The sequence below is a fragment of the Mesoplodon bidens genome (genome assembly GCF_964165515.1).
Source record: "Mesoplodon bidens genome assembly, chromosome: 6".
NCBI classification, from domain to species: Eukaryota; Metazoa; Chordata; class Mammalia; order Artiodactyla; family Ziphiidae; genus Mesoplodon; species Mesoplodon bidens.
In genome coordinates, this window is record NC_138162.1 from 26,042,866 (window position 1) to 26,066,386 (window position 23,521).

Here is a 23,521-nt window from a genome sequence, read left to right on the forward strand (position 1 = left end):
CAGAATATGTATTATATGATGCCATCCATGTAGAAACAAAACAATACTTTGTTATTTCTATGTGCATACATACATACGTTTAAATATATTGAAAAAAATCCAGAAAGAGGCATGCCAAAGTGATGTGATTACCTCGGGGAATTTAGGGATGGTGGTCAAAAAGGATTTTAGCTTTAATAGCAATGATTTTAATATCTTACAAGTAGATTAAAAAAATAAATTTTAAAGTATGTATAGATGTTAAAAAAATGAGTACATTAAACCATACAAAAATAGAAAAGAAAAAACCAAAACCATAATCCAACCAGCTAGAAAAAGCCATTAAAATTTTTTTGGTCTATTCCTTCCTGCCTTTCGTCTATACTTGCATATATATTTATTTTAATCTTTCTCTTCCCTTTTTACACAAAATAGGAATTATTACATGATGCCTTTTCCCTTAAAAGTTTGCAAAGATTTTCTCCATGGAAGCTCCTGAAGCTCATGCACCAATCCCAGACGGTCCTGCCCTTCCATGAGTCTGGCTGGGGATGGAGTCTAGGGTGTGGACCAGGGGTGGGGGTGGCAGCTATCATATCACATGGGCCACCACTTATGGGGGTTTGCAGGGTTCCCCCAACCCTGCCACAGGGCCTGGCATTCCTGATAAAGGATTTAAAGTTTTGGTGAATGGAAACTCCCTTTTAGCATATGAGTTTGTTACTTGACTTTCAGACACACTTGCAATCTGTTTGAAAGTAGGGGGTCATCTATAATTGACTTCCTCCCAAGAAATGGAACCAAACTATGGAAAAGGAGAGGAATCAGGGTCACATGGTTCAAAAGGGAGGCATCTGACAATTCTAACCCTTGAATGGATTCGACTGTGTCTTCCAGTCTGCATGCCTACATTATGACCCAATTGGTGGTGTTGCAAAGTATCTGTTCTCATGGTGTATTCAACTCTACAGGTTTATGAAGCACTGGCACTGGGTTGGGCACTGGATGGAAACAACACATTAAGTATTTGGTTGCTGGTCTGTGGGCTCTTGCGGTGCAGAAAGGAAGACACGTATAAATGTAGAACCTCAATTCAAGGCAGGCTATGATGCACTGTAACTAGCAGAGCCCTAATCAATCTGTCAAATATGGGTGTAATAATGGGGACAATAGGATGAAATTCTGCTATCCCTAAATCCATATTCATGGGGGGAGGGGAAGTAGTTTTCCTACATCTCTTGCAATGGTTCATTCTTGAACCCATAAACTTGAAGTCACAACCCTACTATGGCTAGAATGCCATTCCTGTGTTGGCATCCCCATTTTGGCTGCCTAGAGAAGTATAGCTGCATTTTAACTCTGATTCAGGGGCAGCTAACATTAAATACACACAGTCTGTTAATACCTGGGAGGTAGTGTGAGCTTGAATCTTTCTGGCTGCACTTCCTTACCCGTAAAATGAGGATCTTTCTTTTTTTACATCTCTCTCGTTTACCTCTTCCCACACACACTTGAGAATCAAATGAGTTAATGGATGTGAAGGCAGGCTCCATATTTTAGACAGCTATAGAAACGTAAGGCCATTATATAGATTTTTATCAGACTGCAGGTTTATCGAATGTTTATATTTCATCCTTGGAGACCCTTGTTTTTATTTGAAATGCAGTATTCATCTCATCATTTTTTTGTGAGACTAATCTTTTTATCCAATGTCTTCACTCTGTTTCCTAGAAAGCTGTCTAGGTGACAATGTTGATATTCAAAAGCTAATCTGAAAACACTTTCCATCTAGGAAGTGTCACAAATCACAAATGTGTGTCTTTTTAAAAAAAACTGACTTTATCAACTGTTTTACAACCCGGGCGAAAATATTATGTGTTTTAGGTGTATGTCTGCTCTGAATATTTCTGGCATTCTTCATGGGCTTGAATGTGGTTCCTGATTTATTCCTTTTAAATAACCTGGTGATCCCAGGGGGAATATCACAATCTATAAGTATCACTATTTACAATGAGATGGATTTTCCTACCTGGCTAATTGCAGTATTAATTTTCATTTACAAGTTGGTAATTCCTAGCATCAATCCTTTCCCTGTTGGTGGGGTAGGGCCACTGTTTTCAGAGAAAGCCCCAGGAACATCTTTTCTACTCTAATCTCCAGTTGTGCTACACAAAACAGAAGACAAGAGGAACAAAGGATAAGGTAATTCCCTTGATGGTGGACTAAAGCAGGCAGACATTTCTCAGGTTTCTTAACACGCTTTCCACACAGAACGACACGGCTCTGGGTTTCATCAGCATCTCAGAATCATTTTCCTCATTCTCCCTGCCTCATCCTAACCAAACTCATTCCCACACCACGTATGAAAGTATTATCATCATTATTGCAAGATTTATATTCCCATTCCACCCCCCACCCCCGCTTTGCATACTGCATCCCATCGCCAGGTATGAGAAGAAAATCATGAAGTAAAAGCATTTCCCCACATGCTCTGTTTCTCTGCTTTGAACCCTCAGTCCCAGCTGCCGGCAGGAGCACCTCAAGGGCTTTCAGAAATTCAATCAGTTCGCAGATAGGAACGTAAGATATTAAGTTTCACACTGTTTTCCTCTATGATTTGGATTTTCCACATTTTGAGTAAAGTCTAGTAAATTTGCTTCTAATGGGACAAAGGAGGAGCAAGAAATATGGAGGTGCTTCTAGGGCTAGAGCTCGGGAATTTAGAAATCCCCACAAAAAAGGCTGACCCCTTCTCTTCTTCTTTTATTATTGGTTTCAGGATAATGGAGATCAGCAGATCATCAAGATCTGGAAAGCAGCAGAGACAAGAAGTCAAAGGAGGGTATCTGAAGCTGAGCTGGACCAGCAAAGACGCAGACCTAGTGGCCATGCTGGGGTGAGTGAGCAGCCTTGGCTAAAGGGCATGAAGCACAGCCAGTCCTTGGAACTTTGGGTTTCTCACAACGTTTCATCTCTGTATCATAGTTTTACAACAGAGAAGCATCTAGTCTTTTTTTTTCTCTTCTTGATTGGAAACCTGCAGCTTTTAAGAAATAGGAATTGTAGATGTAAATAGAACTAAAAAGTGACCTGTCACAAAGCTGGAACAGGAGGACTGAGGGCCGAGGGATATTTCTGAGAACAGAAAGAAACTAATGAAGGGCTTGGTGTATCTGGATGTGTTGAAAGTAATTTTACAGTTTGGTCTGAGAGCTCAGGGAAAAATTAATAATAGGTACACAGAAAACTAAGCAAGTGAAAAAAAAAGAGGGCTTTATTCACTCTAAGAAAACAATGTACAAGAAAGAAAATGAAACTTTAGTATACTACATAGTTCTGCTGTATGTAATATTTATAGGATCATGATGTCGTAAACACTGTATGTGAGGAAGAGAGGTAAGTTGAATCTTCCTTAGTAGGAATTTAATAAATGGTGGCTAAAATGTAAAAATCAGGAAATAGAACTATACACGTGTTATTTACAAACGTGGAGGAGAGAGTGGCATGGACATATATACACTACCAAATGTAAAGTAGATAGCTAGTAGGAAGCAGCCGCATAGCACAGGGAGATCAGCTCGGTGCTTTGTGACCACCTAGGGGGATGGGATAGGGAGCATGGGAGGGAGACGCAAGAGGGAGGAGATATGGGGATATATGTATACATATAGCTGATTCACTTTGTTATAAAGCAGAAACTAACACACCATTGTAAAGCAATTATACTCCAATAAAGATGTTAAAAAAAATAATGCCTCGGAGACCTTCAAGATGGCAGAGGAGTAAGACGTGGAGATCACCTTCCTCCCCACAAATACATAAAAAAAAATCACTATAATAATTCAAGGTGCTTGCTACTTGAGAGCAGCCCTTTGGAGTGGAGCAGGGGACTGCAATTTCTCATGGCAAAGCCAACTGTTCAATTTTAAAGGGTGTAGACTTTTTAAAGGATGTTTATGCATTTTAAAGGGAGACACTAGGACTGTCCATAAATATACAGTGAGCTCTTCAACTTAGATGTGGTCAAACAATGTGCTTTTGTCAATGAAATGCGACCGGAAGTGAAGTTTCAGGAATGAGTTCACGATCCACCGCATTCCCTTCCCTATCTCAGCCTTTGGTATCTTATTAGGACACCAGTTGGAGTTCTTAATAAACTCTGGTAATATGCTCCTTTAGTTATGACTATCAAATCTTGATATCTTTTAATAATCCATTTATTAGTTTACTAAGTTTCCCTTGGTTATAAATAAAATACTTACTACTATTCCAGGAACACTTCTAAGAGCTTTCCATGCATCAAAAAATGAGCATCATGGTATTTCCCATTATTGATTGATAAGAAGAAAGTAATTGTATTTTTGGTTCAGTTTATACCAAGTCAGAAGGACACAAACATTGCTTTAAGGTTATTTTGTATATCTCTGTCCTAATCCATATGTGCCGATTTTGAAGTTTAACTCCTAAAAGCCAGTCTTATTTCCTTTTTTTCAAGTTTTGGAAACTATTCTTTGTCATTTCCAGGTCCTGAACAACGTACAAAAACATTTTGAAAACTGTAAAGTGTTGCACATATGTAGGGGTTTTAGAATGGAGCCCGGAACTAAACCTCCCAACTCCATTTACAAGTAAGGAAACTGAGGCCCAAACAGGAGATGGGATGTTTTCAAGGTCATTGAATAGGCAAAAGAATCAGGAGGAGACCCAGGCTCTCAGCACTCTGCAGGGCTCTCCTTCCAAACTGCTGAAATCATTCCAGGCCTTTCCTGGCCCATTTCCCACATATTATCAGAAGAGCACATTTCTCCTTTTCCTGATCAGACCTTAACAAATTACCCCAAAATGTAGAGGTTAAAACAATAAACATTGAACTCACAGTTTCTGTGGGTCAGGAATCCAGGAGTGGCTTAGCTGGGTATTTCTGGCTCAGGGTTTCTCAAGACTGCAGATAAGATGCTGGCCAGGGCTTCAGTCACCTGAAGGCTGACTGGATTGGAGAATCTGCATCCATGCTCATTCATGTGGTTTGGGGGCTGGAAGTCACCTGGGCCTCTCCATAGGGCTGCTCATGACAAGGCCACTGACCAGAGAGGGAGAGAGAAAGAGGAAGAGACCTGAATGCCAAACTGAAGAGCCTGAACTTTATTTCATATAAAATGAGGAGTTATTGATAACCAATGAGAATTGCTGAGACTTTTCCAAAGCCTTTTTGGGACTCATCATTGATGTCCAATTGCTGTTTAATTATCTGGGCTGAAACCATTCTATGCTGTCTAAAATCCTGTAACTAATAGCTGAAAGAAACTCAAGAAAACAAAACTCAGTAGCAAGAATCCTATGAACACCCTGTTGTGGCACATAAACACCACAAAAAGGGAGGCAGGGAAACTCATACCCAGTATCTCATTAGAACAATATTCCAGGAAGAGAAGAAAGGTTTATTTTTGGACTTTCCCTTTTACAAAATTTACAATCACAGGTCCTATGACTTTAGGTTTAGAAAGGAACTTTGAAATGATCTAGATTGATGTAAGCTGATGACACCCGGACCTACATCTCCAGCTTCAACCACACCTCTGCTCTTTACACCTGTTTATCAAGCCGTCTGCTGGACCTGGCAGTTGGTTGAACTATGGATACTCTTTATTTCAACCTGTCAGGAATTGGATTAATCATTTTCCCACCCCCTTTTGCTTTGGGTGTTTTATTTAATTAAACCATCATCTGCTCAGTCACTCAGGCAGGAGCCAGTAGGCCATCCTCTCTTGAATGTGAGAAGCCCTATTCAACTGGGTACCACCTACTGATTCTACATCTAATATACCTCTAGCTTCCTCCCCACTCTCAATGCTCTCGAACTGACTGCTTCTCCCCCCCCAACCCCCCATCAAAGCTTCCCCTCTCCCCTACCTCCAGTTCTTTAGGAATGTGTTACCTTGCCCAGAATATTCTCTCTGCCTGTCTGGAAAGCTTTTACAGTTTTCTCAAGACCCTGTTCATATGTCACCTCCTCTCTATGGAATTAGCCTATTCTTCCTCTGGATTCCCTGCACATTATCACTGACTTCTAACATGTTCGCCTCTTACACAAAATAAAGAGCTCTTTTTATTTTATACTTAGGGAAACTCTGGCCCCCAAAGTCTAAGTGACTTACTCAAGTTCAAGTTCATTCAGTTTATCAGTAGCAGAGCCAGGTCTAGAAGATATTCTAAAAATAGGGCTCATGCCCAAGGACTCCCTGTGATAAAATGTACACTGCTTCCTTGGCTATGGAGAAGTATCTGCTGGGCTGAATGCACGGTTATCTTTGAGGTTAAAGCTGTACCCCAAAGACCTGTCCTGCATTGGGGGTGGAGAGTCTGCCTGCTAATACTCCAGTCAGTGGGCCGGGGAGGGTCTGCATAGAGGGGCTTGGTGGAGATGTTTCGACTTTGCTCACAGGATGGCCTATGGAGAGGAAGTGCCATTCTGATTTGTGGGTCACCCATTTCTACTCCACAGAGGCCTTGTCAAGTAGGAGGCTGTCAACTTTCATCTCCATCTCTCTTACCCCTGGGGCCAAAAGTCAAATTCAGTTTCTGCTCACTGTTTTGATTTTTAGTGGCTCCTCTGGCACCCCCAGCTCCAGGACATTTAGCAAGTGGCTTCTTTTGAAAGTTTAAGGTGGAAATCTCGGAGCTGGGCCTGTACTTCTTCTGACAGGTGTGTAATCGATGGGAAGTCTCTCACTGGAGGCTATCCTTTCCTGAGTCTTGCTAAAAGGCACTTTCAGCAATGGGAAGTGCTCTTAGAGACCTTTTACAATGGATTGAGCTGGGCTAAAATCGTCACCTTTTTCCTCCTGGGTGGCATTCACTATCACCAACCTTACTGGCAATTGGAGAAGAAAGTGAGGATGCAGACAGAAAAGAAATCACTCCCTTAATACATACAGGACAGAATGTTCTTAGGGACAGGCAGAAAGCAGTGACTCGGAAGAAACTTATGAAGGGTGGGTGGATGCTGCACCTTTGGGCTTTGGTTCTGCCCCTCCGAGTATCTTCTCTCTCTTGGGGTTCTCTGCTTTTGATTCCTGTGGCCCTTCCCTACCAGCCCCACAGGGAGCACAAGCCCTTTCCCCGTTTCTCTTGAACATACTAAAATAGGCTAATACTTTCCAAAGGGGCTTCATTGACACACTAAAGAAAACAAACACGGAAAACATCAACAGCATTGAAAACCATCCAGCTTACTCAGGATCACATCTTGATCCTAGAAGCAAGTATAAAAGAACTTCATCAAGCTTCCCCCAACACCCTATCCAGTTCTACCCTTACTCTTGTTTCTCCCCCTACAAGTTTCCTGCCCTTCTCAACCATAAGGCCTCTAGGTACCATTTTGTTTTCTGGAACCTGGAAGATGGTGTGGAGGACACTTTTGTTCAAATCAAATGATAGCAGGAAGGAGACCAGTCAGGAGATAATGGAAAGCTAAATTAAGGCAGTGGAGGTGAAGCTAGGCAATAGGGTAGAAATGTAAGAAATATTTAGGAATCAGAATAAGTAGAATTCGGGGACCTGTTAGGTATAGGGTGGAAGGGGTTGAATCTTCTTTTTCTTGTCTTATAAGATATCTGTTAAATTTAAGCTGGAATTCCCTCTACCTTTTGAATGTTAGAAATGGTATTGCTAAAAAAAAGAATTGGAAAGAGGGGAAGCACAGAAAGCACAAGGGGTAGAACAGAACTTTTGTTATTAATGAAGATATATGTAATGGCATGTACCTTCTTTAAAGTGTGATTTATTAAGGTGTAATTTACATACAATAAAGTTTCCACATATTAAGTGTACAGTTGAGTTTTGACAAATGCATACACCCATATAACTACCACCTCAGTCAATATATAGAACATTTCCACCACCTCCCCTTGTGTCCTGTCCAGTCAATAGCTCCACCTCCATCCCTAGGCAACCACTGATCAGCTTTCTGTGACTAGAAATTAATTGTGCACGTTCTAGAATTTCATATAAATGAAAACACATATAATCTTTTGTGTCCAGTCTTCTTTCATTCAGCATTGTTTTTGAGATTCATCCCCATGTATCATTTTATTTTATTGCTAAGTAATATTCCACCTTTGAGATATACCACAATTTGTTCATCCATTCACCTACTGATGGATGTTTGGGTTGTTTTCAGTTTTTAGCTATTACAAATAAAGCTGTTCTCAACATTTGTATGCAAGTTTCTGGGTGAACGTATATTTCTATTTTCTTAGGGAAATACCTATGAGTGGAATTGCTAAGTCATATGGAAAGTACATGTACATTTAATATTATAGGAAGCTGGCAGCTCATTTGTTAACCAATAGAACACTTCTTATCATTATTCACCATAATTCAAGGATGAAGGAAAAATAAATTTAGCCCAATTCTGCTTGAGTTATCATAAAGTTTAAATTGGTGGGATCTGAATTAATGAGATTAAGCCATTATAAAATGTTAAATTAATCCAAAAATGGTTTGGATTTTTAATTCATATGAAAAGAGTGGTTCTAAAAGAGTATGATATGCACCAAGGGGAGAGAAATTTTGTGAACTTTGTATATTTCCACCCAGAAAAGAACAGCAATACATTGTTATTTTATCAGTGGGATTCAATGATATAAAATAAAACTGTGATGTGCTCTATAAAAATACATAGGGTATTACTGTTTTACTTTAATGGAAGCCATCATGGGACTTGTAGCATTGTTTTGCTTATAAAATAATGTGGATCCACTCTATGCTATGATATCATCCTTCTGAGTTGACTCAGCCAGAAAACTGGGGCATGTATGTTGCCAGGTAAGCCAGCAACTTGGAAAATTACAGCTCTACTCTTCTTAAGGGTTCCCCTGTGAATGGGAGCCTTAACATTGTCTCTAGGGGGCTAACATCTCCAGGAGCAGCTTAATCATTGGCTCAGAAACTTCTTCAGAAGCTGACTGACAGCAGCTGCCAATCTAGATAATCACCAGAGAGCCCCAATTAGAGCTCTGACCATCGATCTCACCACCAGGATTTAGGACTTTAATATGTATCCACAAGTGGAAAAAAAAATTACCCCCTGAGAAAAAAGCAGCATTTTTATAGTATGCACTATATTATACAGCCATATTATACATTATTTATAACTCATAGATGCATTTTTAACCCATCTTCTTAAATGTTGCATTGTTAGTCTAATAAGGTTGGTATTTAAAACCTTTCTTTTTCTAATTCTTCACTTTGGAAAGGGACATAGTAAATCTGGAAGAAAATATAAATGAAAGAGTATTTTTAGAATTCACAAAAATAGGAACTCTTTTAAAGTAATTTGTACTATGGTCGTTTCTGGGGCCTTTGTTAGCCACCTAAGGAGGAACCCAATGTTTTCACTAATCCTCCGGATGAGGCCAAGTTTAAAACACATGCTCTCTATAAGGATTATGTAAAGATGTTAAAACTTGGCCAGAAAGGTGACAATGTATCTTGATAATTGAGACAATCTTGGAAGTTGGCTGGTCTGTCCAACCGCTATGAACTAATGGTGGGTAATCAAACACAGCAGGTCTGCATAGATACAGGCAAATGCCAAACAGCTTCCTGTATGCACAGAATTCAGCTTAATTAGTCACAGAGGAGAAATAGGCACATTTAAGCTAATCCAAGAAATCATTATTGTTCAAGTTGTGTACATACAAACATAAGAATTGTTGCCCTCTTAAAACAAGCAGCTCCTACCTGCAAAGGTCAACTGACCTTTATATAAAGGAACTGTCCAGAAGATGAATTCTCTCCATCATTTCTTTTTGTGGTTATTTCTCAGTAGCTCTTATTTCACCCAGTAGATGATAAATGTACGGTGCATGCTAACTCAAGAGTAACTACTAACAAGAAATACAAATGGACTTTTAAAGTGTTTGGATGGTTTTATGAATGAAGGGCTACAGGTACTGCTGGCAAAGGGTGGTATAGACGTGACTATTAAGGCAGGGCTTTTTACAGCTGTCTTTGGGAGTCTTCATTGGCAACTGGAACAGGATTGGCAAGTTGCCCCAGCATTGCAACTAAGGCTCTGAGTGGTGAGCAAAAGGCACTTCGTGTCCCACTTTCTCAGTCCCAATCTCTCCAAGGAGGCTTTGGGTGGTGGGGTGCAGCCACAGCAACATGGGCTTATTGAGAGTGCTTATTCCACAATCTGCTGTCCCACCCATCCCCATTCCACCCATACCCCTGCCTCACACGGCAAAAGGACCTGGAGGTGAGAGAGGGTCAGCCTTGTGGGAGGCGCTGTATTCACAGAGAGAGGCTATTCCCTTTGCTGAGTAAGGTTAAGGAGGTCCTTCCTGTTCTCAGACCATCTTGAAGCAATGTGCTTCCCCTCTCTAATTATTCACGAAGGTAGGAGGTGCCTACAAGGAGAGGGGCTGGCATCTCATTGCTTTATCACTGCTTAGGCTGTGTAACCTGAATGAGAAAAAGAGAGAGACAGTCTCCCCATGTGTGTAGGTGTAACTGGGGGCTACAGCCCCGACTGTCCCCACAGAGAGGGCAAAGAGGCATCTGCATCAGAGGAACATAGTAGGAAAGCCACCAGCTGGGGTTCAGTTGGAATTTTCTGTCGAATCTTTCAAAAGATCTTTAATGTACAAGGTTGCTGCTTGGGCATGAGTCCCTTTCCAGCTGATATGTTGGAGCCACTACTGTCCTCACCAAAACCATAGAAAATGAGATAGACTAGCAGACAGCCAGCCCAGAAGGCCACAACTGTACCCAGTTATATAAAGAGACATCTGCCCTTTCCTTCTCCTTCCTCCCTCGCCCACACCAAAAGTTCTCAGCACCCAGAAGATGGAAGGGAAGGCGTCTGAAGCCACACCCAGCCTCCCTCCACTGTGTCCCGAGCATTCAGGGCCAAGGCACTGGCCTGTGTGAGGGCTATTCCTTCTCTGTCCCTGGATGAAAATCTAAGCAAGTCCCTCAGCCTTCCTGGGCACTCTCAGGTAACAAAAAATCCTGATGTTTTTAATCACAAAGATGTTTTCCTTTCAGCCAATAAAATGACCAGTTGACCGGTAACTGTCAAAACATTGCTTCATTCAGAGTGAAAGCTCTCCACTTCCCCCCGGTCCTGGCCTGCCTCAGGCCTGAGGGCTGTGGTAGATCGGCTTCATTCCTAGTCTTTCCCCACCTGGCTCTTCTGCTTCTTAGCCACTCCCTGGGCTGTCTCTGGCTTCCGTGGGGTTGGAAATAAGATGAGGGCAAGTGGAGAGAGGGGTAGAGAGAGAAGAAGTGAGGGGCAGGGAAGGTGCTCCCTAACTGTGTAGATGCAATCAGCCGTGGTGTCCTTTGGGCAGGGTGGAGTCCTATAGCTAATTCTGTCTCCTGGGTGATGCTTTCAAGAGTGACTCAGAGACATCCTCTCTGCGGCCTATACTGTGGTCCCTTGATGTGAGTGAAGACCACTTCAGCTCCTGAGTATCTGGAGGCCCTTCCTATTATATTTCCAGGCAGTCTTCCCTGGGGGAATCCAAGGTGACACCAGGCTAACTCCTCTTCCCGCTTCCTACTGTGGCCATATCTGGTCTCTGAAATATCCTCATCCGGCCACTGCCCCAGTGCTCACTGTTTGCTCCTGACATCGTCTCCACTCTGTGGCCATAGACCCTTTTAGCAGGGTCTTGCCTGCGGATTGTTTTTAGACCAATTGGTAGATTTTTGTCTGACAGAAATGCAAATGACTTTTGTTTGGTGGAACAGATACCTCAGTGGGTTATGATTTATGGTCCTGTTGGAATACTGACAGGTTTTGTATCCAACCCAGCAATCTTAACATTGCTATCAATACTTCTCAAATGCTCTTCTAAATGGTTTTAACATCTTAGTGGCTCCCTCATTAATTAGGGAGTTGAATAAAATATTTGACTTGTGTTTATTTCATATTTGAGAATCATAATTTTATCTCTTTGAAAATTATTCCTTAACAAGATTAAAGTCCAACACTCTCTGCTAAGAAATTCTACTACTACTACTACTACTATTTGATGATAGTACTACCTTACATGTCTATAGCAGTTTATAGTGTGCAACTTCCTTTTTGCAATGAGAAGCTTCTTGAGGACGGAGGCTGGCTGTCTTGTGCACCATTGCATTGTATCCCTGCTGCCTGGCACAGTTTCTGGTACAAAATAGGAGCCCCATGATTATTTGCTATGAATCTCATTTGGTGTTCATATAACCCTGCAAGGTAGGTAGAGAGATCCTCTTCCTTTCTTTCACAGATGAAATGTATTTGGATGGCTTGCTCAATGTCACACAGGTAGTGAGTTAAGAAAACTGGGACTCAACCAGACCTTCTTATTGCTAGGGCAGTGCTTTTTGAGGACACTACAATTGTCTCTCATTTTATAAACATGTCCTTAATACTCCCATACAAATTAGCAATACTTCCTGGCTAAAAGCTTCCTTAAGTGACTGCTTCTGTTAGGATGCTTCTAAAATTTTTAAAACATAATTCAATATATAAAACTTCACAATTTATGGTCATAAACATGAAGTTATCTGAGGTCATGGCAATAATTTCTAGAGAAGTAATTAAATAAATCTGAGGAGGATGATTTCTGATTGAAACACTGGAATCATTTTTGCCCCAGTAGAGCAGTGTATCTTGGTTTATGAAAAATCCAAATGTAAAGAACCTTTGTTTTCCAAGCAAGTGATAATTAACACTGGAAAATCAGAAGCTGACTCCGTCTGCAGCTGGAATTTTCTTTAGTCCATATTCTTGTTTCCTTGGATGCCAGCTGGACTCCCCTCCCCCTTGCCAAAAAAAAATCAAGTAAAACAGAGCAGTTGTTGGTCCCTTTAAAATATGCTCGAGTCCTCATTACTTTCCATCCACACTGCCAGCACACCATTATAAACCATTATCTGCTCTTATCTAAAGTGCTGCAAAAATCTCCCAGCTCATCTCCCTGTACCTGTTCTTATGCTTCTCTCATATCAACACCACAAGTAAAGTGATTTTTACAAAACACAATCTGATCTTGTTGTACTTTTAAACCCTCTCTGTGGTCTCCCACTGCTCTTAGATAAACCTAACTCCTTATTGTGGGTTTGATGCCCCACGTGATTTGTCCTTGCCTGACTCTCTTTCCAGTTACCTTCACCCTTGCTCACATTGTACCTTCCCCATCTCAGAGCCTTTGCACATGCTAATCCCTCTTCCTAGAAAGTTCTACCTTTGCCTTCATTTTGCTAATTCCTGCTCCCCCATCAGGGCTCAACTTTAGTGTCATTTTCTTGGAGAAGACTCCTGTGCTCCTCCGGCAAGTGCAATCACACATGTAATTGCTTTTTCAGCATCTATCTTCCCCCCAGACTCTAAGTTTCTTGAAATCTATCTTGTCTGTAGCCCTAAGTTCAATGCCTAGCACAGTGCCTGACATACACAGTATTTCACCAGTTCTCAGATGCACTTTTTTTTTTTACTTTTAAACATCTCTGAAATCAGGATGCAATTTCCAATCATTAGTATGTCATAGTTTAAATGGCAGTATTTTTCTTTCTTAGTGTAAGTGGAGTAATTGTGTATCATACAACCAATATTATCTTACATTTGAAGAAATACGGTGGTTGCCACATGAATGACTACCTGTAATAAAAAGCCTTCAGTTATCTGTTTTTTTGCCTGAGTACAGAAATTCTACTACTTATGAATGGCTGGGTTCTGAAAGACTGTTTGCAAGTAGCAAAGCAAAATAGCCAGTTGCTGTTTCTCTACTGGTAGTGGGCAGCATCAGTGCATTTTCACTTGACTTCTACCTAGATGTCATGCATGTTGGAAGTTCACTGGGAGAGGAGCATGTTATCCGGGGCAACTCACACAAGCGCCTGCCTGCGGCTCTGGTGTCTGCTGATGCGACTTCTGTCAACACAACTCCATATCCCAACCACTGCTATCAGCACCTCCCCTGCCAAAGCTGATGTCACATCAGCTGCCCCCATCACTGTCCTCCTTATACTCCAAAGAGCTGCTTCTCTCTGCTAGCTGAACAGAACAGCCCTTTGGTGCCCACAAGACACTTCGTCCTGTCAAACATGCAGAAGCTTCTGCTGGGAGCCCAGCCAAAGCCTCCTGGTAAAGAAGCAGGGAACTATAGAGAGCTTGATCACTCATTACATTCCTGCCTTGATAATTGGTTCAGAGGCCTCAGGCCACCAGAATGGTTGAATCACTTTTCTTTGGAATCCAATTCTAATAGAGAAACAGCTATATATAGGGCCCAGTAACTTCCAGTTTTGCCTTTACATAAAACATTAGCCTGTTTTTTTTCCCCTTCTTGGGAATCAGCTTTTCCTTTGGTAGAGACTGTTCCACCCTGATCATTTACTGAGAAAATTCTCTCCTTATCCATGGGCATGTCACAACCCTAGCACAACTAGACTTAAGTAGAACAGGTTTATTCAATTGACTGTGGCCTTGATAAGTTGTACTCATGATTGACGAGGCTGCTATTTCTGGGTGTCCTCTCCCATCATCACCCTGCCTGGGGCTTTACAAAATAGCTGGGTTGAATCACACTGACAGAACCTTTTAGTCACTTTCAATTCTGCCAAGGAAACGTAGACATGGGCTTTCAACTTCTAAGTTAACTTTGATTCCCTCCAGACCCTGATCCCTTTTAGGTCACAAAGCATCTTAAAACTGAGCTGAACACTTTCATTTAAAAGAAAAGGAAGGGGACTTCCCTGGTGGCGCAGTGGTTGAGAATCCACCTACCAATGCAGGGGACACGGGTTCGATCCCTGGTCCAGGAAGATCCCACATGCTGTGGAACAACTAAGCCCGTGTGCCACAACTACTGAGTCTGTGCTCTAGAGCCCATGAGCCAAAACTACAGAGCCCACGTGCCACAACTACTGAAGCCCCCGTGCCTAGAGCCCATGCTCCACAACAAGAGAAGCCACCACAATGAGAAGCCTGCGCGCTGCAGTGAAGAGCCAACGCAGCCAAAGATAAATAAATAAATACATTTAAAAATAAATAGATTAATTAATTAACTTTAAAAAAGAAAATGAAGAAAAAAGGAAAACAGATAAGTGAGAAATAATTGAAGCAAATATGACAAAGAATTAAGATCTATCTCAAATAAAATCTTATTCAAAATGTAATATAAATTAAGATCTTAATAAATAATTGAGATCCATCCAAACTTTCCAAGCCTGAATGGAAGTGAGGACAGAACTCTCCAGTTAGAGGTGCCACGGAACTCTGCTTGGCAGAGCTCTCTCCACAAGTGCAACAAACAGTGGCCTTAGGAGGCTGTACTGAGCCAGGAGTCACGTGCGGATTTGAATCCAGTAAGCCAGAGAAGAACATCTGATGAGGTTGCCCCAACGGAGGGACCGGGAGCAGATGTCAAAAGCTAAAATATTGGGAGGATGTTGGAGAGAAAGATATTGCTGGGTATATAGACATTGAGATCCTTTAAGAAACCAGCTGAAATTATCTAATGACAAATTTTTAACATTGCTTGTGATGATAGAGTAGAATCTCAAGCACATATCACAAATTTTGAGGAGTTTCTGATCTTCAAATTGAACAACTGGGCATCTGATTGAAGGAAATCTCCAAGGCAAAGGGCATCCCCAATTCCTGAGGGGTTCAAGCTGGAGGCCAGACTGGACCATGAGAGAGCAGGGATATCTTCACTTGAAAACAGAAAAATCTTTGAGAATCACCTGTGCTGGCAGCCCAGAGGAAACCTGTGGCACCCAGCACAAAGCCCAAAAGAGCAGGGTTTCTCCCTGATCAGGTGCCTCTCCAAAGTGGTTCTGCTCTTCTCTGATATGGCCAGACATTCCCTGATGTGTAAGACAGGAAGGGTGTCAGACACAGACACTCTACCTATGTGGAATGGAGGCCAAGACAGAAAGAGATCTGTGTGCAGAAAGTTTTGTCAACATAAAGCTCCCCTGGTACAAGATCTCTCCTGATAGCTTCATCCCTGAGCTAGGATTACATGGTCAACCAGCCCTCCAGTTGAAGACTTAAAGATTAAATCCATCCAAGTAAGACCTAAGAATTCATCCACCTTAATTTTGGGCAAATACAGGACAAACTACTCAGATATAAACACACACGCACACACCACAGAGGGACTATTAAAAAACTTTCTACAACATAGAAGATAAATGTAGCACTCAGAGATACAGAAAGGCCATTCTTAAAATGTATATTTCATTCAGGTCATGGAAGTAAATTTTAGAGAGAGTCTGCCTTATACCCTTGAGGAAATAAGAGCAAAGATTCTAAGAAAGAAGAGATGAAAGTTGAGATGGTAAGACAATATATATGTAATGAAATAGTTAATTAAATAATATATGTAAAGGCAGTGCTACAGTAATATGATAATTGGCAAAGGCAGTAAAGGACAGAACTAACTTCAGAAAATCAGATCTGTAATGTGGAGGGTAAACTTGGGGCAATCTCTCAGAATGCACAAGAAAAAGTCACAGAGGTTGAAGTGATAAAAGATATAAATGGAAGAGTCAGAAAATGAAGCATCAACATGTGGGTCTGCTGCTTACTAGCTCTAAAACTGTTTCTCCTGAGTTTTAGGGGTTTCTCCAACTATAAAATGGGGTGATAATATTACTACTCCTTAGGACCCTGTAAGGATTGAGTGAGATAATGAGTGTAAAGTGCCTAGCATTTAGGAAGCATCAAATAAATGGTAGCTGCTATTATTATTACTACTAGTGCTTCTCCCACTGCTTTTATATTACTATTATTAAATAAATGAACACAAGGACACATGGGAAAAAATCAGTACTGTGGTCTATGTCCCAGGACTATCCACTGGATTTTGTCTGTAGATTGATATTTTTTCCCAAGAAGGGCTCATGGCTGGATTCCTTGAATCCTTTTTCTGTTTCTTTTTTTAAAAGGATAGCTGCCTATTACCTTCATATGTAAATAATAATTTGATGGATATAAAATGTGTGTGTAGAATATTCTCGATAGCTGTGCACACACGGTACCAGTTTTCTGACATTGAATGTCATGATGGAGAAATCAGAGGCCAGCTGATTTTTTTTACTTGTAATACTTTACATAGAATAAAAATTACATTGACAACACTCTTTGCAGTAACTCAATATACTCATCGCAGTAACTCAATATATGCTTCAAGGTTTTTTTGTTCTGAGTATTTTGGTTTTGGTTTTTGTTTTCTGGAATGAGTGCTCCGTTTTCCTGCAGGCTCGGTTCTTGGTTTATAGAAGTTTTCTTCTATGATATCTTGCAGTGCATGTCTGTCTCATGTTCTCTTTTCCAGAAACTCTAATATGCTTATGTTGGTTGGCGTTTCTCTTCCATGCCCATAGTTTTTTCTTCTAACAATTTATAAACATCTTCTTTCCATTTTCCTGAATTTACTCATGCTCTGGTTATTGCAGTTTCAAAGGTGACTTATCTTTCCATAGTAGTGTTACTGTGTGTTCAGTTTCTTTCCTAACATTGTTAGCTCACTTTTTCTCCTTTGGCCCTCTTAGAGTCTCTTCCTTGAGCTCCTTATCTCTCTGTTGTGCCTTCCTTTTCAACGGGGCTGTGTTCTTTTTAAACTTCTCTGAGGGTTGAAAACGTATCTGACTTTTTTCTACGTTCTGGAGTACTTTTCTCTTAGAGCTGGAATGATTATGTCAGATGTGAATTTCTCAGCTGGTTTTCACTTCTTCACTTTCCTCATTCTTTTATTTTTTGTAGTGTCTATGCATAGGACCCACAGTGGGTCTCTTTTATTCACCTGTCCTTTGAGAAGGGGGTAGTTCTACCTAGTCTTCTGTTTGCTCAAAAATGATGTGTATGGTTGGGGCACAGGAGTGATCTGGAGCAGCTGACAGCTTTGGTCCAGACACATTGTTTCTGAAGATATTAAGAGAATCTTTTTCTTAATTTTCACTGTTTGCCCATTTCAGCTGAGCAGATAACCCAGATAGGGGGTAGGTCTGGCTCACAACAAAATCCCTAACTCACAACTCGTGTCCATTTAGTTTACTTTTAGAGAAATCTGGACCATATTGAGGTCTGCAGGGTTACATATGGTCTCTCAGCATCCTTCTTCAAACTGATCCCGAATTCACTGATTTGGCAGATATTCTCTTTTGCCTATGAGTTGGAAGTTGTAGCTCTAACTATATTTGTTGGAGATGCAGTTTTCTTCACTATTTATGTTCTTTGGATTATTTTAATAGGTTACAAACTGGGCACTATAGTAAACAGGCTTTTTACCAGAAGTCCAATGTAGCATTTTTAAGATAAAAATCTGATGACATCACCCCCTTATTCTGCTCCCCATCTACACCTCCAGCCTCTTCCTGCACTTTTTCCTCCTTCACCCTTCTGCATCACGTGACACCATTCACTTGTTTTCCCCCTGAAATCTGTCCCCTTGTACCTTTTGTCCTCTCTACCTGGAATGCTCTCTCTCTTCCACTCCCTTTGCGTGGCCAGCTCCTCTTATACTCCAGTCTCAGTTTAAACATCACTTGTGAAAGGACGCTTTTTTGAACACTCTAAGTTTACATCCATACCATTTTCCTGCACTTGGGATGTCAAATCTCCCTTCATATTTGGTTAGCAGTTCCCACAATAACATCTTAATTTCTCTTAATGTTGTTATAATGTTGATTGGACAACAAATAATGAATTCAAATTTACAACTGCAGTTTTCAAGTGAATATTCTCTAATCTAGACTGGATATATTAGCGTCAAAGTACATACACATTGTGAATTGATTTTGAAGTATTCTGTGTTTGTGTCTGTTATGGATATTCGTGCTAGAACACAAATAGTATAATGAAGGCATGTAATAAAAAAGGATGTTCTGGAAATCTGTATCAAAAAGTTCACTGGTGCATAGGTCAGTGCCTGGCACACAGAAGGTGCTCAATAAATGTTCTGTTGAACAAATGAATGACTGGTGTACCCTTGAGGTTTATGCTCCTACACAGTATGGTCCATCTGTATCCAAATAAAAGGTAATTCAGAGACAGGAGGTTCTGTTCAGGTAGAAGAGAGAATAGTTCAGGATAAATCAGGGTGTTTATTCTAGTTGTTCTGCCAGCTTGCCTCACTGTTTTCATACTTCCTGTTCATAGGTAACCACTTTGTAAACCTAGATGCAAGATGGAAGTCCTGCAGATTCCTGCAAACAAGCTGTGTAAGGCATTCTCAGCATTTCTCCAGGCTGTCAGAGGGCTTAGATCAAGTGTTCTCACACATTGCCAAAGCTCTTCTCAGACATATTTGCTCCAGGCTTTTATCAACTGCCAGGAAATGAGCAGCTGTGAGTTCCAAACCTAACAGGTATGTGGAGCTGTCAGCATGTTCAATTCTGATCAACCGGAGAGGAGAAGTTGTGCTGGGGTCAGCCATGTCTGATACCCCTCCCCTCTGACCAGCAGGAGTTCGTGAAAGCTCCAGGCTCCTGCTGAACTGGGGAATTGCTGTGGAAGGGGCTCAGCCTGGGGACTTCCGCCAAGAAGTGACTGGCTCGCCAGCTGAACGTAGCCCCCCCAGTGCCTTGTCATTTGAGATGACATGTGTGATTCCAAGGGCAGGCTTAGCTCCGGTAGCCTCCACTGCCAGCAGTCCATGGACTGTACTAGATTAATTCTAATGTCTGTGTACTATTTAAAATGTGGTTTACTGTGATACTAAATTTGTTTTACCTGGTTTTAAAAAACTAAGAATTTAATTAACTTTTTCTTTTTCTTTTCAGCTCTTTATGGAATTGAAAGTCAACTGAAGCTCAGGCAAGTTTTTCATTGTTTTGATAGCTCTCAGGTTGTGGCTGGGTCTTAGTTTTTGCATGTGGTGGCTTTTTTCAACTAATTACTTTTTAAATGTGTTAAGACTCCTTTTTAACTTTAATCTGCTTTAGAGTGATATTACCATTTTATCTTTTAAATTTTATTAACTTTTATTTGGGTGGTTTTAAGAGTTTTCAGTGTTGAGATTTCATTCCGTTACCTAGAATCATAGACTTTCAGAGCCAGGAAGGCCCCTGAGATCTTTGCTAAATCTCTTCTTATAAAGGTGAAGAAACTGATGTAAAGATGTTAAGACACTTGCTCAGATTCTCACAGCCAGAGGTGGAGTTGGGGGCGAGAAAAATCCAGTTTCCTAACCCTCAATTAAAAGGTATTTCCACTACAGCTGCTTATCCTTTTAAGATACTTTCACCAGCTTAGTACCTTACTCTGAGAGTCACTACCACTGCCTTTGATGAAAATACATATGCCAACTTGTATGAAAAAGACAAAGGCAGTGAATTATAACTACAGTTAATGTGATTTTTGTCAATTCCTCACCCAAGTCCCAAGAAATGCCAATAGCCATGTCAAACAGTCAATCAATGGTTAATTAGTATTAAGTCCTTCTATATGTCAGGCGCAACATCTGCCAAAATGTGGAAGCCTTTGGTTCTCATGATAGGGTCACAGGAGATATGAAGTCCTAGAAAGCATATCAATAATATTGGTAAACCAGATTAGGCAGTGGTTATTGGTGTGGTAGTGCTTGGAAGCCAGATATATTTGGATTACACATCATGAGCTAAGAGTAGCAGAAGAAATCTGATGTGCTCTTTCATTGGTAAAACTAATAGGGTGCACTGAATTTAGTAAGCCCTTATATTTTTGTTACAATAATAATAATAATAATATTTTCATGGCATATTACAGTTTGCAAAGCTATTTCACTTTTATAATCTCATTTAATTGTCACAATAAATATTTTAGATAAGTATCTTCCTTTTCAAAAAATGACACTGAGACTCTAAATCTCACAGCATATTATTGGGAGAAATTAGATTTCAACCTAACTTCTTTCTATTCAAAAATCTCATGATCTGTTCATTGCCATTTCTTTCTTCCTCCCGCCTTCAACACACATTCATGGACCATTGTTTACATGCCAGAGACTGTAGTAAGGAACGATTCCATCAAAAGTGAAAAATTGGTTCAACACAAGGAAAATTATTAGCTTAATCTATCACTTCAATAGACAAAGCAAAACTTAGGTTTTGTGGCTGCCATGAGAGTGGTAAGAAACAGCTCTCTTTGGAGTAGCTCATCCAAGTTCACATTTTACAGATGAGGGAAATCTGGCATGGGGGTGGGAAATAGCTCAAACATTCAGTGAGACAGAAGCGGCTGTAAACTGACTAGCTTGTATATTTCTAGTAGACAACAGCGCTTCTCAGGAGACGCACAAAACCATGTACTTGGTAAAAATCTTTGTGCATTTCTGAAGAGCAAAAATGGGTTATACACACACACACAACACACACATGCACACACAGATAAAATACATATACAAGCCAGTTAATATCATTCTCGATGGAGAAACCACAGAAAGCCATGCCCCCTGAAATAATAGGATATTATAGTTTTTAATTACATTAGAGATGCTCTATAGAGATGTCCACAAAAGGGAATTCACATAGAAAAGGAAAATAGAAAAATCACCTTCTAAGAATCCAAGGGAATCCACCTAAAATCTAAGTAAGGTAAACAAAGTGGCAGAATGTCAAGTAGATACATAATAACTAATTCCTGAGAACCTGAGATAAATAGCCATAAACTAAAAGAACGCTAATTTATAATAGCAACACACATTAAACATTTTATTTATTAATTCAGTAAATATTTATTCAGTGCCCACTACCTGCCAAACAATATTCTGGGTACTTGGTTTACAGCAGAGAATGAATAGACAAAGATCTTGGCCTCAGGGAGCTTTTGTTCTAATGGCGGATACAGACAAGGCATAAGTAAATTGTATCATACCTTTGAAGCTAGTGCTGTGGGAACAATGGTGAGCAGGAGGAAGGGAATCAGGACTACAAGCAGTAAGCATGGGGTTATACTTTTAAATAAGATAGTCAAGGCCATTGAGAAGGTAACATCTGGGTCAAGACCTGAAGGAGGTAAGTGAATTAGCCATGCAAATATTTGAGAGAAAAGTGTTCAAGACAGAGGAATCAGCTAGTGCCAAGGCCATGAAGTAGGGGTCTCTCTGTTGTGTTAGAGAAACAGCACAGCAAGGCGACCAACATAGCTGCTCCCACTGAAGTGGGAGTGGGGGATAATCACGCATAGCCTTGGAGACCCTTGTCTACTACTCTAAGAACACGGGCTTTTGCTCTGAGTGAAATACAAAGTCACGTGGTTATTTAGCAGAACAGTGTGACTTGAACTGTATGTATATCACTCAGGTGATGTGTTGAGGCAATGCTGTACTTGATTACTGCTCTACCCTTCTCTCTGACCCTGGCTCAAACCTTCATCATCTCTCACCTCAATTATTGTAGATGATAGTGGCTTGGGCCAAGATAAGGACAGTGGAGGTGATAATAAGAGGCTGAATTCTGGATATATTTTGAAGGTAGAGTCAACAAGATTTCCTGAGGTGGAGTATGAGAAGAAAAGAACGGCACTGAGGATTTCAGCCTTGACCAGCTGGAAGGAGAATTAATAATTAACATCATGTGGGGCATGTGAGAATGACTGAAAGAAAATGCTAAAATCTTTACAGGATGGTACCAGAAGTGGGACTTTATCCTTGTTCTTCTCTTTACTCCATGTCTGGCACACAACAGGCACTCAATAAATGCCCGTTAAATAAACTGATGAATGAATAAATAATAACTACTGGAATCTCCACTCTGAGCTATAGTTTAAACCAGTTCTCAAACTCTCGCGTGCAACAGAATCACTGTGTTATGACAGATTTGGGGGCTCATCTCCAGAGTTTTGATCCAGTAGTTCTGGGATGGGACCTAAGAATTGGCATTCATCACACATTCCCCGGGGGAGGCAGCGGCCACTGGCTCAGGGACCACACTTTGAGAACCACAAGCTTGATTGCTGTACTGATGTGCTTGATGGTGGGCACATCCCTGCCAAGCCTGAAGCATGGTGAACTCCTGCCTTTTGTGCATTGTGCTCCCAGCCCCTGTACCAGCTTCCACGGGCCAAACGGCTTCAACCATTCCTGACCGCTCTGGGTGCCCTTATTCCTGCCCCTTAAAACTTTCCCTTTCGGTTTCTAGTATAGCCATCTATTGCTGTTTTTTTTTTTTTCATCTAAAAATTATTTTATCTGTTATCTCTTTTTGTTTGAAGCAGCCAGTTTTGCCACTGAATCTCAGCTGCCTCCCACCTCTTGGGGCTGTTTCCTTCTTTTAGTTATGCCTCAACCCAAATGGGAAAACAGTCCCTTTTCCTTGATTTCCTTAAAGCAATGTAATTTCTCATGAGGCAGTTGTGTGAAGTAGATGTTTACTGAGGATTCTAGCATAGCTCAGCAGATAACTTAAAATTTAACAGAAGACACCACATCTCTGTCCCCAAATTTCATAAGCCATTCCCACAGAGACTAAATTGCTTCCCTATCCTCTCCTTATGACTTTCATTCTTCGGTCTTTCTTACCCCACCCCCTTCAGAACCACTCCCCACCAGAACAC

General features: G+C 40.8%; 1 protein-coding gene and 1 long non-coding RNA gene across 2 annotated transcripts in view; one reads left to right on the forward strand and one right to left on the reverse strand.

Annotated features, from left to right (window-relative positions):
• Positions 1 to 4,164, forward strand: part of LOC308618773 (uncharacterized protein) — a gene marked incomplete at its 3' end in the record, with an annotated part of 48,943 nt that extends 44,779 nt beyond the window's left edge. Inside the window, exons 2-3 of the mRNA XM_081237051.1 lie at positions 2,759 to 2,932; positions 4,159 to 4,164. Of these exons, the coding sequence (XP_081093177.1) occupies positions 2,759 to 2,932; positions 4,159 to 4,164 (180 nt within the window). The remainder of the gene's footprint in view (positions 1 to 2,758; positions 2,933 to 4,158) is intronic.
• Positions 1 to 23,521, reverse strand: part of LOC308619533 — a 553,523-nt gene that overhangs the window by 181,582 nt on the left and 348,420 nt on the right. Inside the window, exon 7 of the long non-coding RNA XR_014016202.1 lies at positions 4,856 to 5,059. This is a non-coding gene — a long non-coding RNA (uncharacterized lncRNA). The remainder of the gene's footprint in view (positions 1 to 4,855; positions 5,060 to 23,521) is intronic.